Source organism: Melopsittacus undulatus, chromosome 4 (genome assembly GCF_012275295.1).
Source record: "Melopsittacus undulatus isolate bMelUnd1 chromosome 4, bMelUnd1.mat.Z, whole genome shotgun sequence".
Lineage (NCBI taxonomy): Eukaryota > Metazoa > Chordata > Aves > Psittaciformes > Psittaculidae > Melopsittacus > Melopsittacus undulatus.
In genome coordinates, this window is record NC_047530.1 from 17,201,187 (window position 1) to 17,221,299 (window position 20,113).

General features: G+C 51.0%; 2 protein-coding genes and 1 pseudogene across 13 annotated transcripts in view; 2 read left to right on the forward strand and 1 right to left on the reverse strand.

Annotated features, from left to right (window-relative positions):
- The window catches only part of NUMB (NUMB endocytic adaptor protein), a 105,794-nt gene extending 105,386 nt beyond the window's left edge, over window positions 1–408 (reverse strand). For 11 of the 12 annotated variants that reach the window (XM_034061695.1, XM_034061690.1, XM_034061694.1 and 8 more), the window contains exon 1: window positions 338–408. The gene's annotated coding sequence lies outside the window, so the exon portion shown is untranslated. The remainder of the gene's footprint in view (window positions 1–337) is intronic. The other variant, XM_034061685.1, reaches the window with a different exon arrangement.
- Window positions 409–6,826: 6,418 nt separating this feature from the next.
- Window positions 6,827–9,019, forward strand: RIOX1 (ribosomal oxygenase 1). Its single transcript, XM_034061987.1, has one exon. It carries the CDS (start codon window positions 7,003–7,005, stop codon window positions 8,977–8,979), a length of 1,977 nt encoding a protein of 658 aa, XP_033917878.1. The 5' UTR covers window positions 6,827–7,002; the 3' UTR covers window positions 8,980–9,019.
- A 6,505-nt stretch (window positions 9,020–15,524) lies between these two features.
- LOC101874418 (inositol 1,4,5-trisphosphate receptor-interacting protein-like 1) lies at window positions 15,525–16,865 on the forward strand (annotated as a pseudogene).
- Window positions 16,866–20,113: the final 3,248 nt, after the last annotated feature.

A 20,113-nucleotide genomic window follows, 5' to 3' on the forward strand; every position in this document is an offset into this window, starting at 1 on the left:
TGGCGGCTCGGTCCTCCCACCAAGGCCTTCGCCCAGCGGCCGACCCCCACGGGCCCCCGCCCCACGCCACCCCACCCCGGGGATCGTGCCGGGGCCCACCTCACTGCCCCCCTGGGACGGACACCGGAGAGCGCCGCGGCCTCTCCCCGAGCCCAACATCCCCTTCCCGGGGAACCACCGCGCCCCCTCCCCGGCCCCCTCAGGTTTCCCCCGCGCCCGCCCCCCACCCCACCCGGCAGGGCTCGCACGACACCGCCACACCCGGCCGCGGATCCAGCCCCTGCATGCCTCGGCCAAGGCCGTACCCCACGGCACAGTGCGGCCCGGCCAGGCTCACCTTCTGCCAGCAGCCTCCTCCCTCCAGCACCGCCTCAGCCGCCCGTCGCCACCGAGCAGCACCGCCGCCGCTCCCCCCAGCGCCGATTGCCCCCGCTGCCCGCCACGCCCATTCCGGCAGCCCATTGGCCACCCACCCACCGCCCAGCCTTTGGATTGGTGAGAGAAGATGCTCGTCAGAACTCCGACCCCGCCTCTCTCCGCCCACGGGTCCCGGGTGTTTTATTCACGCCGGGGCTTTGGTGCCCCCACTCTTTTGCTGCCTCTCCTGATTGGCTAAAGCGGCTAGAGCAGTGCCCCAGGATAGGCTGGCGGAAGTGTCAGCTGCGGCAGTGGGCCCGTCTCTTCCCTCGGTGGTAGGCTGCGGTGGAGAGGAGGAGAGCTGGGGTGCGCGGCGGCCCCTCTGAGGGGTTAGGGCAGAGCCCGCTCCGCCCAGTTCCCAGAGACCCCCCCGGCTGGCGTCCCGCTGGTGCCTTCGGTGGGGCTGTGCCTTCTTCCATAGAGCGGCTCGCTGCCTGTCTCCGGTGTGGATCCGGCATGAGTCTTGGGTCTCGTCCCCTCACAACAGTGAGGCGGCTCCCGGGCGGGTAGGGCTTCAGGGCAGAGCCCCCCTACAGTGGAGTTCCGTCCTCCGAAGCTTCAGCTCTGTGGCGCTGCGAGCTGAAAGCAGCCCCGCCCCACCGTCCCCCGGAGGGCTCGGGGGCAGGCGCCTGCCCAAAGCCTGTCACTGCCACTGCCATCGTGGGGACTTTTCCCCGCAGCTCTCGTAGAGCCCCTTCGCAGGGGAGCCTGTCTGCCCTGCGGCAGGTCCAGTGCCACCCCAGTTTCCCCCAGTAAACCCCTCGTGGTCACTGGCGCCTTCCCCAGGGGCTGCAGTGAAACGTGCTGGTAATGCCAACTCTCCAGGAATCGCGCACATAATGTCCTCCAACAGCTAGAGGACGGGTTTACAGGGAAAAGGCAAGCAGGGTCCTCTCTGCTGTGCGTTAACTTCCATGGTTGGGGCTTTCCGAGATCCAAAATGTTCTCGGGTTTCCTTCATCCCAAGAAACGCAGCTGTGCCTCCATTTTCAAAGCGGAGGCAGTACCAGGTGCTGTGTTCAGCGGGGAGGCTGCGTTTCAAAGGGAAGCCACCCAGGGGAATCCTCTGCATGCAGCACCCGTGTGACGGTTCTTTGCCCTGAACAGTCTCCAGCATGCATATTTCCAAGAGCTGCCTGCCCTCACCAGACTTTCAAGCAGCTCCTTCATCCAAAGTGCAAGCCAGAACAGTTCCCGCAGCACTGAACTAAGGAAAAAAAAAAACAACCACCCACCCCCCCCAAAGCAAAACAAAACAAAATCTTCAGGAAATTGAAATGCAAAGATTACACGAGGTTTCTCTGCATCATTATCCCCTCTCTGCATGCACCATCCCCCTTATTCCTCTTTGTTTCCGAACCAAACAAAGAAAGAGAGCAACAAAAATGGGTCTAATGTTGACTGGCAAACATCCAGAAAATAAAGCAACCGAAATCAGTGGGAATTTCAGAACGTTATATGCAAAAATCATTTACCAAGCTCATACAGGAGGTGCTGGAGCAGGATGAACATGACACTGACTCTGAGTTTCAGACTGATGTGCTCTGACCCCTGAATCATCCCTTGTTCACTAATGGATGAACTAAGAAGAAGATACCATTTTTTAATTATTATATTTTTTTCTTTCATCTGTACGCATGTTCCGCTGCTTGGAAAGCAAAACCAAAGCAGAGAGCTGCCTTCCCTCTCACAGTTGTTACTCAATTACTTTCAGACTGCTGCTCTCAGCCAGCAGCAGTACAACACAGCTATGTTTGAGCCAAACGTTCCAAAATGACTAGACAAACGTTTCTACCAGTCCTGAGCTTTCTTCTGATTTTGTGAAAACATTCCTGACCTGGCATAGCTCTTGAAATACAGCATTCCCAGTAGCTTCAGTGTAACTCTTCATCTTACTCAGTCTTTGCATTTCTGACAAAAAAAATTATAAAATATGATGTACTAAACCTTAATTTCTAAGAACAATTCCTGTATTATGAAGATGTCCTACTTCCAAATGAAATGTATTTGAGGGCTGGCAAAGAAAAGGCCAGGACATGCTACTGTAAATAAAGTTCTACTGTGTGCTTCAGCTATATATGGCTTTTACAGATATTTTTTAGATAGCTAAATTGACTTGTTGCCATTACTGTTTCTCTGCTCAGCTACTAACTTGACTTTCCTGTATAGTCACTGGTAACCAAAGGGAAAGGGAGCTGTGATGGGAAAGGAAAGGAAGATGACCCTAGAGGTCACTGAGCTGGATGAGCTGAGCACCTCACCCAGCAAACTGCACATTCACAGTGCTGCACTGCGGGTCCGAGTCTATTCTGTGCAGTCAGTCTTCCCACTGAGTTTACATGTGAAAGGGTAAATTAATTCTCCAAGGCCTGACACTGGAAGCAAGACTTCAAGATGCTTTAATCCTTTGGGATAACAAAGAAATGGGAGAGACTTCACAGCATTCCCAAAAAAACCCAACCCAATTTCTTCATTTCCACCTTTTCTTCAAGCCTGAGAGCAGGGCTCTGTGGGCAATATGCAGGATTAATGGACTTTGCGGTCTGCTGTCATTCCCACTTCAGTGAGCAGTGCCTTTCTAGCGGAGATCCTTCTTGGTCTGAGTGGGACAGCAGAATAGCATACTATCCCCTAAGGACCTGAGAGTATATTACATATGTATTCATGATAATGCAAACTCTTTATCCTCATTGCAGATACCCGGAGGCTTAACATCATTCTCCCCTATTGGCTATCTAAAACAATGTTAGTGATTAAATCTCCCTTCCCTAATCACACTGTAATATTATCCCTTCTAGGAACAAGCCATACCGGTATAAATACTAAAACATAAGCATTTTGATGCTGCTATAACTGTGCTTACCCAAAAGGAATTCCATTTTTTGACAATACTGGTAATATGAGCACTGAAAATACTCAAAAATCCTTCTAGAAGGTTCTGTGTCATCTAGTAGCAACACAAATTTGCTATGGGAAGCAAATAAGTGCCATTCGGGCTTTCTCGTGTCATGCTCTGAGCAGATATGAATATGGCTGCTAAACCAAGACATCCTGTTTGCACAGTGTTTCCATCTTGGTAGTGCTGCGTCAGAGGTGAGCAAGCAGTTTCAGAGTACTTCAGAAATACTTCAGTATAGGCAGTTTTTACAGGGAAAAAAAAAAAGAAAAAGGTAAGCAAGGCTTTTGAAAAGGAGAATCTTACAGAATAAGCAAATATTGCATGGTCCTGCTGGATATTAGCATGGCTATATGTTAATTTTGAAATATCAGGCATAAATGTATTTCATGAGCAAAGCTACACAGTTGCCATCATTAATATAGAAATAATGTGAATAATATGTGAATTAATACAGAAAGAATCCTTTAAAATCTTTCTTCCATGGAAAAGCATGACCCAAACAGCTTGTCAAGAGCCATGATCTGTGCATATCAAAATAATATTCTCTAGCACAGGATATGTGATGCATGCAGGAACAGCTTGATTATGCCTACTAACTTGATTGTTGACATGTGATTAATCCTACAGGGTATTTAATTTTAGGATGGGGATTTTCCCCTTAAGGCCATTTACTTCTCTCCTTCCACTGAAAAGGAATAAGATTGGAGTCCTGGAATCTGTAGGTGCCTACAGAGTCACTGCAGATGGTGTCTGCTCAATGCTACCTAATTCTACATGGTGTCTACTAAGAGCACAGAAACGCCATGAAATTATTTCTAAATGCTTTCAAAGTACACATGCCTCATCAAGGTAGTGAGTAAGCTCAGTTGAAGGTCCTACTCAAATACATTTTGTAAATTCAACTTTAACTTACAAGTCTGTATTAGTGTCACATGGGACAAGAGAAGACATCTGTGCTTCCAGATCCCTCTAAAGAGATAATTTCATAGGGAGGACTGGATCTTGTAATTATTAGTTTTATAAATCTGTTTTAATTGGACTGTTCCATGGCAAGGAAGACTTCTTTTCTCAGTGGGGCTCTGTGTACAAGATAACCAGAATTAAAGACCACAACCAGCCATTGAATAAGAAAATCCCTGAGAGGAGAGAAACAGCTGGAGAGAGGCCAAAATCTCTGCCAAGAGATGCTTCAGTGAGTAACTGCATTCACTCTGATGAGGGGGCCAGATGATAGCTCTTGAGAAACAGTTCCTGAATTAGCTTTCAGTCTTGTTATCTGGCAGTGAACTTCACAGCTTTCCAATGAAGAGCAGGCTTCACAATCCAGCCCAGTGTCCTCCCAGTGATGACATACTGGATGTCACTAGCCTGTATGAGAAAGACTGCCAGCTAAGGAAACCCATTAGTGAAGGCTTGAAATCTTCTTTCTCTTCACTGGGTATTGCTTTTGGCATGAGAACAAAAGTGATAGTGCAAAAGGAAGGCTAACAGCAAAGTAATAATGAGAAAAAGGATTCAACTGAGTTTAAGTTTCTGAAAGTGACTAGTTTACATTAATGGTTTTCTGGGAACACAGAGAAAGTACTTGGCCATTCGCATGGTTGTGAACCACCAAGTATCTAATAGCAGAGAACTGCAAAGGATTTTGCCCTTTCCACTCATTAGCGAAGACTGTTCATGTCTTTGCAAGATAAGGCCTAGCCTGATCTGCTCTTTAAACTCAAGATATCCATTATTTGAGCAGAGGAAGGCATGAGGTTAAAATATCAAGTGAACCCAACATTTCTTTGAGGTGCCATTTGCTTATTTCTTTTGAAGTCACTTGTGGCTCTTTAGTAAGTTCTACTCTCCACATTTTTATGTCCTTTTAAATAAAGCACATGTGGCTCTTGGCAATACAACTTGTATGGTCATAAAATCTGAGTAACTTTGTGCTAAATTCTAATTAAGAAATGTATTTGAGCCTCTAGTTGCTACTCTGTGTGAGCAGCAGCTGGGGATGACCTAATCATTCAGAGATGTGGACTACTTTCCTTTCGTTTATTAAAAGAGCTGTACATGACACTGTTCTTTCTTTATGGCAAACTCCCTTGAAATACTGGATAATGAATGAAAGCAGCATGTAGACCTTGTGGCTATTCCTACTCAAATTCCATCTGAGTACTATGTGAGTGACACTGAAGCTTTTTTTTTGCCTTAGGTCTAAATCTTTTCTTGTGTCACACAGAAAAATAGCAACATTCTTTATTCTTGAAATGCTTTACTGTTAGAAAAGCTGAATTGTCAAAAGAAATATTTTATTGTTATAGAGATTTCACCACTGTTATTTTTCATCATGTTCTTCACTCCGAGACTTCATTATACATCAAAACCAAATCCAATGTCAATCATCTGTCTCTCAGCAGCAGAAAGTGACATCCATATGAAGCTTAGAGCCCTTGAATGAGTCTTTGAACTTGCTGTACTGGTAAACATCCAGAACAGCTTTGCTGCAGTCATTACATGTATTCTGGTGTAACTCAGGTCAGACTCTCTGTACAGTGCCCAGCTTCTTCTGAGAAGAATCAGTTGCACTCCAGTAAATTAAACAGTAACACCAGTAATAACCCAGGTGTCCAGATTTTTCAGTGGTCTTCCCCCTGCCAAGCCTATTTAGCCAGGCTTATTTATAATTACAGCATACAACAGCATGATATCTACCATATTTCATAGCTTCTACATCACAGGTTTGTTAATGGCCCTGTTCTGTTGAAATGGTTTCATCTGGTAAGATTATTCTGGTAAAATGGGCTTACCTTTGGGAAAACAAAGAATAGATTGAAATAGAGTTCACCCTTCCTTCCTCTTCCAGTCTACAAATGCAGGCACAGGCAGCACTTCGCTCCCATTTTAAACCACATCATTCTGCCAGGAAGATGCCATCCCCCGTTCCACGCGTACTTCCCACCGTGCGGGTGCGGAGAGCTGGTCGGCCTCTGCCACCTGCTGACAAAGCCTAAAACCTTCAGGACCTTAAATCGGAGGCTGAAGTGTTGTCTTACACACGTCTAAAATCGGTGCCTTCAGCTAAAACCATCATGGAACAAAGAGAACAATTTCCTACTTCTTTTGGTTTCCCCACATTTTAGTCTGCAAAGACTGTGCCGGCAGAACTCTGTCAGAAAAATACCTCCAAAATGAAAACAGTTGTCATTGCTTTTACAGCACGGTGATGGGGAGGAGGGATGGCACATCAGAATTGGCCCCATCGAACCTGAATTTCAATTCCTTGTGCAGCAGAACCTTATGAAAAAAAGTTTCACCTCCTGTCGTCTCATTAGGCTACAAAGTAACTGCGCGCTAATTAGAAGCGCAGCCTTGCGGTGCGCCTGCGGGGAAAGGTTTTCCTGAACGGACTTAGAGCGTACTTCCAGAACAGTTTTCCAAGCAGGGAGCGGATCTGTGTGGGGTCGCTTCCCTTTTCCTTTTGCGGGGCGGGGGAAGAGCAGGAGCCTGATATGTTTCCAGTGGGATGACGGTAAAACGTACGACCTTTCTTTCTACACAAGCACGTAACCAAAACTCCCTCCGGTGGGTGGACGTTTCCTTCTTCCCGCGATCCCACTCCCAGGCGCTCCGGGGTACCCACACGCACAGGCGCCGACGGAAGCGTCCCGATGGGGCGGAGCGGCACAGCGCAGGCGGCCATGGCGGCGGGCAGCGCTGAGGAGCGACGGCGGCGGTTAGGCCGGCTCTCCGCGTTGTCCGTGTACCGGCGGGCGGCCGGGGCCGGGCAGCCCGAGCGTCCCCGTGCAGGCGGCAAGTGCGCAAAGGCGCGGCAGAGGCGCGGCGGGGCGGGAGGTGGCGGTTCGGAGCCCAAGGCCCGTCCTAAGCCGAGTGCCTCCGCTCCCGTCAGCCGCGGGGAGCGGGCCAAGGCGCCAGCCCACAGCCCTGAAGCGAAGCGGCAGTGCCGAACAACGGAGGGCTTGGGAGAAGGCGGCGGCGGGGTTGGAGGCGGCGGTCCGGAGCCCAAGGCCCCTCCTGAACCGAGTGCTTCCGCTCCCGTCAACCGCGTGGAGCGGGCCAAGGCGCCAGCCCACAGCCCTGAAGCGAAGCGGCAGTGCCGAACAACGGAGGGCTTGGGAGAAGGCGGCGGCGGGGTTGGAGGCGGCGGTCCGGAGCCCAAGGCCCCTCCTGAACCGAGTGCTTCCGCTCCCGTCAACCGCGTGGAGCGGGCCAAGACTCCGGCCCACAGCCCTGAAGCGAAGCGGCAGCGCGGGACAGCGGAGGGCTCGGGAGGAGGCGGCGGCGTGGTGGGGCTGCTGCGGAGGCTGGGGCAGCTGGACGACAGCCGCCAGCGGGCGGCGGAGCTGTTCCGGTGGCTGCTGGCCCCGGTGTCGCCGGCGGAGTTCGTGAGGCGGCACTGGGAGCGGTCGCCGCTGCTGCTGCGGCGGGGCGACCCCGGCTACTACGCGGGGCTTTTCTCCACGGCCGAGTTCGACGCGGCCCTGCGGGCCGGCGGGGTGCACTTCGGGACCCACCTGGACGTGACCAGCTACACCGAGGGGGTGCGGGAGACGCACAACCCGTCTGGCCGGGCACTGCCCGCAGTCGTGTGGGACTTCTACCAGAACGGCTGCTCCCTGAGGCTCCTCAGCCCCCAGGCGTTCTCCGACACCGTCTGGCACTTCCTCTCCATCCTGCAGGAGCACTTCGGCAGCATGGTGGGGGCCAACACATACCTCACACCTCCAGGGACGCAGGGCTTTGCTCCCCACTACGATGACATCGAGGCCTTCGTGCTGCAGCTGGAGGGCAAGAAACACTGGCGTGTCTACAGCCCTCGGTGGGACGCTGAAGTGCTGCCCCAGTTCTCCAGTGCGAACCTCACGCAGGCTGAGCTTGGTGAGCCTATGCTGGAGACAGTGCTGGAGGCTGGGGACCTGCTGTACTTCCCCCGTGGCTTTATCCACCAGGGCAACTGCCTTCCTGATGCACACTCCCTCCACATCACTGTGTCTTCCTACCAGAGGAACTCCTGGGGGGACCTCCTGGAGAAGCTCCTGCCAGCTGCCCTGCACATGGCCCTGGAGGAGGATGTGGAGTTCCGGCAAGGGCTTCCCATGGACTACCTGGGATACATGGGGGTTGCCAACTCAGACAAAGTTGATGCTCGCCGAACAGCCTTTATGGAGAAGGTACAGAGCATGATAAAGAAACTTGTTGACTATGCACCCATTGATGCTGCCGTGGATCAGAGAGCGAAGTCGTTTCTTCATGACTGTCTCCCCCCAGTGCTTACACAAAGTGAAAAACTGCAGAGTGTGTATGGCTTCCCAGCCAGGTGGCAAGATGGAGGACCCTGCAATATTGATATTCTGATAACAAAAGACACAGAAGTCCGTCTCCTCCACCATGGCATCATTAGATTGTGTAATGAAGAAGCAGGGGTGATGCTGTATTACACAACGGAAAACTCAAGAGTGTATCACAAGGAAGAACCTAAGTTTCTCGAGCTAGGACCCGAGTATATAGACAGCATTGAATTTCTCCTGTCTTCCTATCCAAACTACATCAGTGTGGATGCCCTTCCATGTGAAATGTTGGAGGACAAGATATCTCTAGCCACGCTCCTGTTTGAGAAGGGCATTCTGACTACAAAGAAGCCTCTGGTACAAATATAACTCTTTTTTTTAGCAAAATAAATATGCATTTGTTTAGAAAGTGTTCTGTCTCATTCTTGGCTTATGCCTGCTAGGTGTGAAGCAGCAGTTCAGATCACAGTATCTCATCTGGGGGCAAAAGGGCTTTGGCATCGATAGAGAAATCAGATGTTCTCATTAAAATGGCAATGATTCTGCATGGCAGAGAAGGGAAGTGTTTAAATTTTTATTTTTTCCTTTCAATAGCCATATTACTATGCTCTAGGTAACTTCAGAAAGCTAGCAGACTTTCTTGCAGTCATCTGTGTTTACAATGTTGTAATGCAACCTGCCCTACTGCAGAAAGTACTCGCATTACTCAACAGGCAAATGTGGTGATGATCACTGTTCCGCGTGCTTGTGCTGTACTGCATGTCACATGCAGCCTGTCCTTCAGGCCTGTGCTGTGCTGCAAACACCTGTTGGCCATGGGAAAAACTCAGCCAACTTCTAAAAGTGGAGGTGGCAGGCAGCTCCTGCTTAGTGACAGTGATTACACCACCTGCATAGCCATGTCCTTGCTGAACAGTGCAGCAAGATGGCTGATGGTAGAGCGGAAGATGTAGTTTTTCTTGATTTCAGTAAGGCATTTAATACTGTCTCCCACAGCATCCTCATAGGTTAGCTAAGGAAGTGTGGGCTTGACGATCAGGTAGTGAGGTGGATCAAGAACTGGTTGAAAGGAAGAAGGCAGTGAGTTGTGGTCAATGGGGCAGAATCTAGCTGGAGGTCTGTGACTAGTGGAGTCCCTCAGGGGTCGGTGCTGGGACCAGTGCTGTTTAGTATTTTCATCAATGACCTGCATGAGGGAACTGAGTGTACCCTCAGCAAGTTCGCTGATGACACTAAACTGGGAGTAGTGGCTGACACACCAGAAGGCTGTGTTGCCATTCAGCAAGACCTGGACAGGCTGGAGAGTTGGGCGGGGAGAAACTTGATGAACTTCAACAAGGGCAAGTGTAGAGTCTTGCATCTGGGGAAGAACAGCCCCATGTACCAGTACAGGTTGGGGGTTGACCTGCTGGAAAGGAGTGAAGGGGAAAGGGACCTGGAGTGTCCTGGTGGATGGGAGGATGACCATGAGCCAGCAATGTGCCCTTGTGGCCAAAAAGGCAAATGGCATCCTAGGGTGCATTAGAAAGGGTGTGGTTAGTAGGTCAAGAGAGGTTCTCCTCCCCCTCTACTCTGCCTTGGTGAGGCCACATCTGGAATATTGTGTCCAGTTCTGGGCCCCTCAGTTCAAGAAGGACAGGGGATTGCTTGAAAGAGTCCAGCGCAGAGCCACAAAGATGATTACGGGAGCGGAACACCTCCCTTATGAGGAGAGGCTGAGGGAGCTGGGTCTCTTTAGCTTGGAGGAGAGGAGGCTGAGGGGTGACCTCATCAGTGTTTACAGATATGTCAAGGGTGGGTGTCAGGATGATGAAGCTAGTTTTTTTAAGTGATGTCCAGTGATAGGACAAGGGGCAATGGGTGTAAACTGGAGCATAGGAGGTTCCATGTTAACATCAGGAAGAACTTCTTTACTGTGAGAGTGACAGCACTGGAACAGTGTTGCCTTCAAGAGGCTTGACGACCTGGTTCAGGAACAGCGCGACGGCCCCCCCTTGGGCTGCTCGGTCCAAATGCTCACAGACACCAATGTGGTGGACGGCAAATGGCGTTTATTGAGAGAGAACACGGTGTTATATAGCCTAGGTTTACAATGTCATTTCCGTCTGCTTGCATCGTAAAACTGGTATCATCACCTAAACACTATTGGCTACCTGGAGAGGGGTCTTATCTTTCCGTACAACACGATATCTTCCGGTCTCCAGGCCCTATCTGCCTACATTTCCCCCCTCCCTATGCTTAATTAAATTGGCTAAAATGTAACAATCTTAAAGAATATATATATCGTAAAAATATACTAAATGCATTCTACTCCTATTCTCTGGCTCTACAACAAACTTAGGATATATATCAGAAACTTGGATAGAAAACATAAGGCAGAGTAAGCAAGAGGTAACAGGAGGATAACTGGGAATAACGGGGTATAACTGGGGATAAGTAAAGGAAATTTTGAACAAGAACATTCTTAAAGCAGTTGTTGGCTGTGTTTTTAAAGCAGTTGCCGGTGTTCTACTAACATGATGTTAACTCTCTCTAGCCGGCTCTTTACAAACGACATGAGCTTATTCACTATACAAAGGCACTGCGTTGGCTGTCGTTTGGATCCAGTCGGTGCAGAACTCTCAGGTGCAGGCTGGATGCTTGTTGGCTTATCGTCCTCTCTTGTCACTGGGGTATACGGGTTACAGGGACGTCCGATAATCCAGTCCTGTGGATAGAAACTCATGGCAGAGTTAAGCCCTTTATCTGCAATTGCCTTAACAATCACTTGTATGTCCTTGGGGCTTATTGGTGAATAGTGCCTCTGTCTCCCAGGTGCCACACGGACGGGGAACGTTAATGTGGGTAGTGAGGTCCGGTCGGCGCACACAATTTGTATTTTCTTCCAATCTGTGAGAGGGATTTCTTCCCCTCGTGGTCCCTCTGTAGTTTGGGTGGGAATACTTTGGCTCCTGATTTTGTTTATCTCTGTTTCCTCCTCCTCTGAACTTGAACCGGTTGCGGACCGCTCGTCCCATCCCGTGTCTGGTTCAGAGCCGGAACTGGACTGGCGGCTACTTCCGGTTTTCGGTGCCTGTTTGTTGGGCTCCAGCCCCGCCCGCTTTAGCGGGTTGGCCGTTCCCTCTCTCTGGGTTCGCCCCTCCCTCTGCTCGGGTTCCAACCCCGCCCGCTTCTCCGGTGGGCGGGGCCGTTCCTCCCCTTTGGGCTCGCCCCTCCCTCTGCTCGGGGGTGTGTGCCCAGCATGGGCACTGTTCCCGATGCCCGCTCGGATCCGTGTCCGCCCTGCGCCCGACCCCTCTTCCCCTTCTTGTGCTCCCTCCCTCTGGTCGGGGGGTGTGTGCCCAGCATGGGCACTGTTCCCGATGCCCGCTCGGATCCGTGTCCGCCCTGCGCCCGCACCCTCTTCCCCTTCTTGTGCTCCCTCTCTCTTCCCGCCAGGAGCATCCTCGCCCCGCTCTTCGCCTTTGTGCTCGGCGCCATCTTGGGACGCATAGGGCAGCGGTCTGGCCCTGACCTCCACCGGCTCTGCTCTCTCCGCGACCCCCCTGGCTTCCTCGACCAGCGCTCCCCAGAGGGATCCAGCCTGTTTCTGTCCCTCCGCGAGCGTGTCAGCGCCCGAGGATGGAGGGGTCATATCGCCCTCTTGCCGATCTTCCGGGCTAATGGAGTCGGCACAGTCTGGGGGGGGCAAAGTCTGTGTGGCTGCCCCGACTCCTAACTTCGGGGTGGCCACCAAACACTCCCTTGCTGCCTTCCAGGTTTCCTGCTCTTGCAGGGCCTTCCGCAGAGCCTGGACGACTCTCCCCCATGACTTAAGATGTTTCCCACTACCCGAGGACATCATCTCCTCAGCTAATGCATGAGTACATTTATCCCATGATTCTGGGGGGAGAATATCCACCGGTTGGGCAATAGCCCCAATTTTCACCAGTCTCTCAACAACGTTATAAAAATTTATATTCCCTCTGGTCTTGCCCTCTCTGGTAACTTAAAGGTATACTCCTTATTGGCTGTAGCAGCAGTAACAGTTGACCCACAACACTTTGTTCCAGGGAGGTGGTAATACCACGCCAGCTGTGAAGGAACAACAATTTATCTTTCTAGAATTATTCCTAAGTTCCCCTACGTTTCTCTTATCATTATTCACAGGAGCCAATATAGATTCCCTCAGTTACCCATTTGAAGCTCTTCCGAGAGTTAATAATTACAATTCTTTAAACACAATGCCCAAAAGGTATCTTAAGGTAATAATAACACCGATTTTCTTATAATATTCACATTCAACAAAACATCAATCAGTTTTACTTGTACATATTTTATCAGTTATCCGATTCACGCGTGAATCTCAGCTTCAATTCACCAGGTAATGATGTTACTTTCCAATTCTTCGATTCAGTTGTTTAGAGAGGTCCTTTAACTCGGGACGCGTGAGTCTATCCCCTCTCCGCAGTTTGAATCGAGGTTTCTGTGGTTAAGGGAACAAGAAATGGTCCCTCCCAACGAGGGGTTAAACTACTTTCTTTACAACTTTTTGTCATTCTAGTTCTAATCCATTCACCGGAGCCGCCCCATGGCACTCCCCCCAGGGCAGTCTCACTTCCAGGGTCCAGACTCCCCCTAGCACACACACCGATCCGGTTCCACAGAGGAGCCTACTCCCCCACCTCTGCTCAACATTCCTTCTCTTTTGTTTTCCTTGTTTTGACCGGCTCCCATTTCAGCCCATCTTTTACAAATTTCTATAGCTTCTCTTTCTCAGTGATCTGCAAATACACTTATGAAAATATGAGAGCACCTACACACAAGTTTTATGATATTCTTAAGGGGATCAATAAAATAATATTTCTGGGTTCTGCAGATCAGCTCCCCTGTTGTTAGATTATAGTTTCAGTTACAGCAACATTTCCTTTGTAACCATGCCTCTTACAATTTTAATACTTTTTGCAAATCCTCTCCCAGTTTTTTTTTTCTTTTAACTTTCCGGAAGTCCTCCGGGACTTGGTGGCTTTCTCCACAAAGTAATCTTTTTCTTTCTGCTCCAAAATAACTGATTGGGTAACTATAATTTCCCACGCGTCAGTGTTTCGTAAGACACACCGGGCAAGATCTGCCCCACTGGCACCCTGCGTGGCTGTTAAAGTGGAATCCGCACCAAGATCCGCCACAAAATCCACGCAAAATGTTACCTGTCACATACAGTTACACTCCCACAAGGCACACAAGGATTTTCTGAGTTACTTAATAACTGTACACACACAAGAAGATACAATGGACAGAGAAACGCAGCGAGAGGGGCAGCCGGACACTCCCCCTCCCCCCTTTCCAAAGCTGCTCACCCAGACACACAGGTTTACACAGAAAGGACAGCAGGAGGGGCAGCCAGGCCCCCGCTCACAGACAGGACACACAGGTTTACAGAGGAAGGACAGCGGGAGGGGCAACCAGACTGTACTCTGCTCTCGTGAGACCTCACTTGGAGTATTGTGTTCAGTTCTGGTGTCCTCAACATAAAAAGGACATGGTACTGTTGGAACAAGTCCAGAGGAGGGCCATGAGGATAATCAGGGGACTGGAGCACCTCCCATATGAAGACAGGCTGAGAAAGTTGGGGCTGTTCAGCCTGGAGAAGAGAAGGCTGCGTGGAGACCTCATAGCAGCCTTCCAGTATCTGAAGGGGGCCTACAGGGATGCTGGTGAGGGACTATTCATTAGGGACTGTAGTGATAGGACAAGGGGTAACGGGTTGAAACTTAAACAGCAGAGGTTTAGACTGGATATAAGGAAGAAATTCTTTACTGTAAGGGTGGCGAGGCACTGGAATGGGTTGCCCAGGGAGGTAGTGAATGCTCCATCCCTGGCAGTGTTCAAGACCAGGTTGGATGAAGCCTTGGGTGATATGGTTTTGTGGGAGGTGTCCCTGCCCATGGCAGGGGGGTTGGAACTAGATGATCTCGAGGTCCTTTCCAATCCTAACTATTCTATGATTCTATGATTTGCAGAGTTCACAGCCGAGGACAGATGACTACCTTATACAGGAGGCAAATAAAGGACAGAATGTAGGGCACTGGAGGAAAGGAAGAACCCTTTGTTCCCCCATGCAAAAATGCCAGTGAATCTCCTGTGCAACACACAAACAAGCACTGCGTCCGTGAGGGTGTGGGCTATGGAAAGGGCGCCAGGGGCTGTGCTTGATGGTCAGCTCCATAGGAGTCAGCAATGTGCCCTGGATGCCAAACGGCCCGCTGACTCCTGGGGCACATTGGGCACAGTATGGCTGGCCGGCTGACAGAAGGGGCTGAGCTGCTGTACTCAGCACTGCTGCAGCCTCGGCCCGAGTACTGTGAGCAGCTTTGGGCTCCACAAGGGGAGAAGGACCTGAGGATGTTACTCAGTACCGGGTCCTCCACATGGGTCACGCCAACCCCATGCAGCGGGACAGGCGTGGGGAAGGTTGGCTGGAAGGGGCCACAGAAGGATAAAGGCTGGGGCTGGTGGGCCTGCGATGCGCTGCAGCGCCCGTGACATCACTGGGGACGTGTCACAGTGGGGGATGGATATAAGGGTGGCAGCAGTCAGCACTGCCCCAGGGTAGCCTGGGCCAGGAGCGAGTGCACACACGGGGGGAGGCTGGGCTGGACAAGGGTCGGGGCAGAAACGCAGGCCCCTGGGGGTGGGCGCTCACGCTGCATGGAGGCCCTGGCTGCGAGCACCTTGGGCAGGGCACGCTGCTGCTGGCACTGGCCCTTGGCGCAGGCCTTGCTGCCTCCCAGCTTCCTCGTCCCCTCTCCTGCCTGTCCTCAGCTCCCTGCGGCTCCTGTCCCCGCTCCCCACGCTGCCGCCTCTCTCCCTGCCTCTCTCCTTCCCTCCTTCCTTCCCTCCCAGCCCCACTGAATGCCTTCTCTCCCCTGCAGGCCATGGCTTTCGCAAACCTCTTTCTGTGGGTACTGCAAATTCTCACCCTGAAGGTGCCCGTGGTCACTGGTGAGCCAGATGAAGCCACACCTGACCGCATGCAGCAGCCTTTGGGGCTGCTGAACCAGGACACTGTTTGGCTGCTGCAGGAGGTGGAGCAGCTGAGCCAAGAGAAGAGCAAGGGGCAGAGTTACGCAGTCTGGAGAGCCCTGCTCTTTGCCTTGCAGCACTGGCAACCGGGTCTGATTGCTGGCGTCCTGCTCCTCCTGAGTGTCGGACTGTACTGGCGACTCAGGAGAAGGAGCCACGAGGAGGACAGCAGCAGTGACGAGGAGAGCTCTAGCTCTGAGGAGGAAGAGCAGGAGGAGGAAGAGAGTGAAGGAGAGGATGCTGATGGCGAGGGAGATGTGGGCAGTTATTTTGCAAGGCGCATCAGGTGGTCAGTGCGGAAACTGCACTACGAGAGCGATTTGGTGTTTCTGCTGGTGGACAGCCTCCTCCATGCTTGTCGACAGCTCTTGCCAGGTAGTTTCTTCCCAGTGCTAGAAGCAGCCATCGGGGTGGGCAGTGCCTTTGAATGCTGGAGTCCCCATGAAGATGACGCTGTCTACCGTCTGCTTGTGCCCCTGAAGCCCCCCCTTGGGCACGCCTTCTGCCTGGAGGCAGGCAACCTGGGCCAGATGCCGGGGGACTCTCGCATGCGTGTGGAACTGGTGTGCACATGCATGACTGAGGAGACAGCGGGGGACACGCTGTGCTTCCTTCATCACCCCGAGGAGGCACTGAGGAAAAATCAGAAGCTCGGCCTCCTACACACCCTCTGCACCGGCTCCTACCTAGATGTGCAGAAGACTGCCCTATGGTTCCGGGACTTTGTGAGGTCAGCCTGGGACTTCGTGCCTCAGTCACGTCACTACAGGATGAAGGTGCTGCCCTCCAGCCACTTCTGCAAGCTGCAGCTGACACATGTCTCTGGGAGAGCCTTGCTCGTTAAGATGATGCTTGGCGTGCAGCAAGGCGACACAGACGTCTTTGTGACCAGCCAGGCTTGAGAGGCTGTCTACACCCCAAGCACAACATGGTCACTGAGCTTCAGTGTGGCAGAGGCAAAGTTCTTCTGGTTGATGGCCACGAAGGTCCCACATGACAGCTTCCACCTCAACTGCCTGCAACTCTGCACCTGTATGCTGATGGGCACGGGATTTTCCAGCTGTGCCTTTAAGATAGTGGTGATGCACCTCCTGACTACCATGCCCCTGGCAGGCTGGAGCAGGACAGACAAAGATGACCCTCTCCCTGCATTCTTCTCTCAGTGGCTGCAGCCAGAATGGCATTTCACATAGGCCCAGATACTATTGCTGGCATCTCTGGCTGTGCAGGGACCAGGCGAGAGGCACTGTTCACCACTATGCTCTGGATGCAACCATCCAGCCAATTCCTTATCCGCCAAATAGTCCACCCATCACATCCATATCTCTCCAATTTAGAGGATTTTGTAGGGGATTGTGTCAAAGGCTTTACAGAAGTCCACATAGACAACATCCTTAGCCCTTCCTTTGTCCACTGATATAGTAACTCCATCATAGAAGGCCACAAGATTGGTCAAGCAGGACTTGCCCTTTGTGAAACTGTGCTGGCTGTCTTGAATCACTTCCCTGTCCTCCATGTGTCTTAGCATAGCTGCTAGAAGGTTCTGTTTCATGCTCTTCCCAACCACAGAGGTGAGGCTGACAGGTTTGTAGTTCTCAGGACCCTCCTTTCTACCTTTTTTTAAAACTGGTTGTGATATTGCCCTCTTTACAGTCACCAGGAACCTTACCTGACAGCCCTGACTTCTCAAATAACACGGATACTGGTTGGCAACTACATCAGCCAATTCCCTCAGGACTCTGGGATGGATCTCATCAGGTCCTATGGACTTACGTATATTCAGGTTCCTCAGAAGGTCACAAACCTGATCTTCACTTACAGTGAAAGGGATCTTGCTCTCCAAGTTCATGCCTTGCAGTTCATCCACTCTGAAGTTGTGGGGAAAGAGCCTGCCATTGAAGACTGAGGCAAAAACATCATTGAATACTTCAGCCTTCTCCTTGTCCATTGTTACCAGTTCACCAGTCATGCTCATCGGCGGGTGGGGGGGGGCACCTTTTCTTTGACCTTCCTGTTCTGGTTGACATACCTGTAGAAGCCCTTATTATTATTCTTTGCATCCCTTGCCAAGTTCAACTCCAGCTGTGTCTTGGCCTTCCTCTGCACAAGCTGTCAGCGTCCCTATACTCTCCCCAGAATACTTGCCCCTGCTTCTACTGCCTGTGCATTTCCATCTTGCCCTTTAGTTTGACCAGGAGGTCTTGACTCAGGCATGCTGGCCTCTTGCCTTCCTTACTCGATTTCTTACACCCAGGGATTGTGAGGTCTTTTGCTTTATGGAAAGCATCCTTAATGATCTGCTAGCTCTGTTGTGCTCCCATGTCCCTGAGGGCAGTTTCCCAGTTAGTCCTATTGACTAAGTAATTCAAGAACAATTCAAGTTGGCTTTTGAAGCTGGAAAGTTTGTGGCTGCGAACTCCACAAGTGCAGGATCACTGCAGCCCAGGCTGCAGGTGAGCTCACCTGCACTGGTGACCATCAGGTCCAGTATCACATTCCCCCTGGTAGGGCTCTCTATAACCTGGTTGAAGAACTTCTCCTGAATGCACTCCAGGAGTCTCCTGGATTGCCTACAGCTCATTGTGCTGCTTTTCCAGCAGATGTCTTTGTTCATGAGCTAGTGGGGCTCCCTGATAGAGCATCATTTTTACATGACGGGGGAGGGGGCAATATCAAGCTTCCCCATAACAAGCTGTGGGATAAGATGCCTAGGTTAGAGGGGCAGCATGCTAGTGAGAACCTTCAGCTGGTGGCTCCAAGACATGTTGGTCATGCTGGAGCACACCTGAAATCTCCTGAAGAAGGGGCACCTGATGTAATACCAGCCAACAGGGAAACACCAGTGAAACACTGAAGGAATTAAGAACCATTCCCCTAAAAAGCGACGAGACTGACAGCTCAGCTGAAGTGCCTCTACACCAATGCAAGCAGAATGGGCAACAAGCAGGAGGAGCTGGAAGACACCACGAAGCTAGAAAGCTACGACCTGGTGGCCTTTACTGAACCATGACAGCTCCATGGAGCAGGGATAAGCACCTGGACAAAAATGTTGCAGCGATATGAAAGGGAAATTCAAACATCAGCATCAAGTCCTTAGACACCTTTGAGAGAGTTTCCTGTTTTTCCAATCCTTTAGGGCCAGGTGGTGAGCTCATGCAGAGCTTGCTCAGACCTTATTTACGTGAGTAGCTTGCAGTGGGGACAGCATGTATGCTATCAGCACCTAGCTGCTGCAAATTATCAGCAGAATCTCACAGCAGAAACCCGCGCAAAAGCAGGCTTTTTATGCCAAATTGTGTGGCAAAAAAACCGGCACATGTCAGCTTCTTTAGCTTCCAGAAGATGGCGCTCGCCACCCTCTGAGCACCATCCTGTCTGTTTTGGTGGACATCTGCAGCGCACAAGGCTGCTCGCTCATAACGCTCAGTAAGACTTCGATACAGAGCTTATTTTTACGTGATGGTCATTCCCTTCTCCACAAACCAGTGTGCTGTCTTTGCATGTGTTGCTGCTTTGGAGCTGAGCTGAGCAAGGATGGTGCTGTCAGCCCAAAGAGAGATTGATTATTGAGGAATTCCTTTATCACCATCCTGTGTAAATAGAGATTAGAGGCAGAATGATTTTCTTATAGCTGGGAGCTGCTTCTGCGAACAGAAGGGAATACAGTGTTGTACCCTCGGGTCCCTCACTACAGAGCTGCTTTCCAGCAGTATAGCCCACAGCCTATACTGCTGCATGGGGCTATTCCTCCTCAGATGGAGGACACGGCACTGGCCTTTGTTGAGTTTTAAAAGGTTCTTTGCTCATATCTCCAGCCTGTCCTGGTCCTACGAATACAGCACATGTTCTGTGGTATCAGCCTCTCCTCCCAGTTTTGTACTGTCAACAAACTTATTGAGGAGGCGCTCTATCCCTTCATCTAAGTCATTGATGTATACGTAAAATAATACTGGACCCAGTTCTGACCCTTGAGGGATGCTGCTAATTACAGGTCTCCAACTAAACTCTGCCACTGACCACGACCCTCTGAGACCTGCCATTCAGCCCGTTCTCAACCCCCCTCACCATCCACTCATCCAGCTAGCACATCCTGAGCTTGCCTATGAGGATGTCATGGGAAACAGTGTTGAAAGTCTTGCTGTCCTGGGTTCAGCAGTAGCAGTCACTTTTTCTCCTTCTTAGTAGCTGGCACAGCGCTGTGCTTTTGACTTTTGGCCTGGGAACAGCGCTGACCTTGTTATTTCCTTTATCATTATTATTATTGGTGGTATCAGTAGTGGTTTGTATTATACCTTAGTTACTGGACTGTTCTTATCTCAACCCGTGGGAGTTACATTCTTTTGACTCTCCTCCCCATCCCTCCAGGAGCAGAGGACAGGGGACAGGGGGGGAGGGAGAGAGTGACTGTGTGATTTGTGGCTGAGCTTAACCCACAACACTT

Coding starts and splice junctions, on each gene's coding strand:
- RIOX1 (XM_034061987.1), top strand. CDS start 7,003: ATGGCGGCGGGCAGCGCTGAGGAGCGACGGCGGCGGTTAGGCCGGCTC.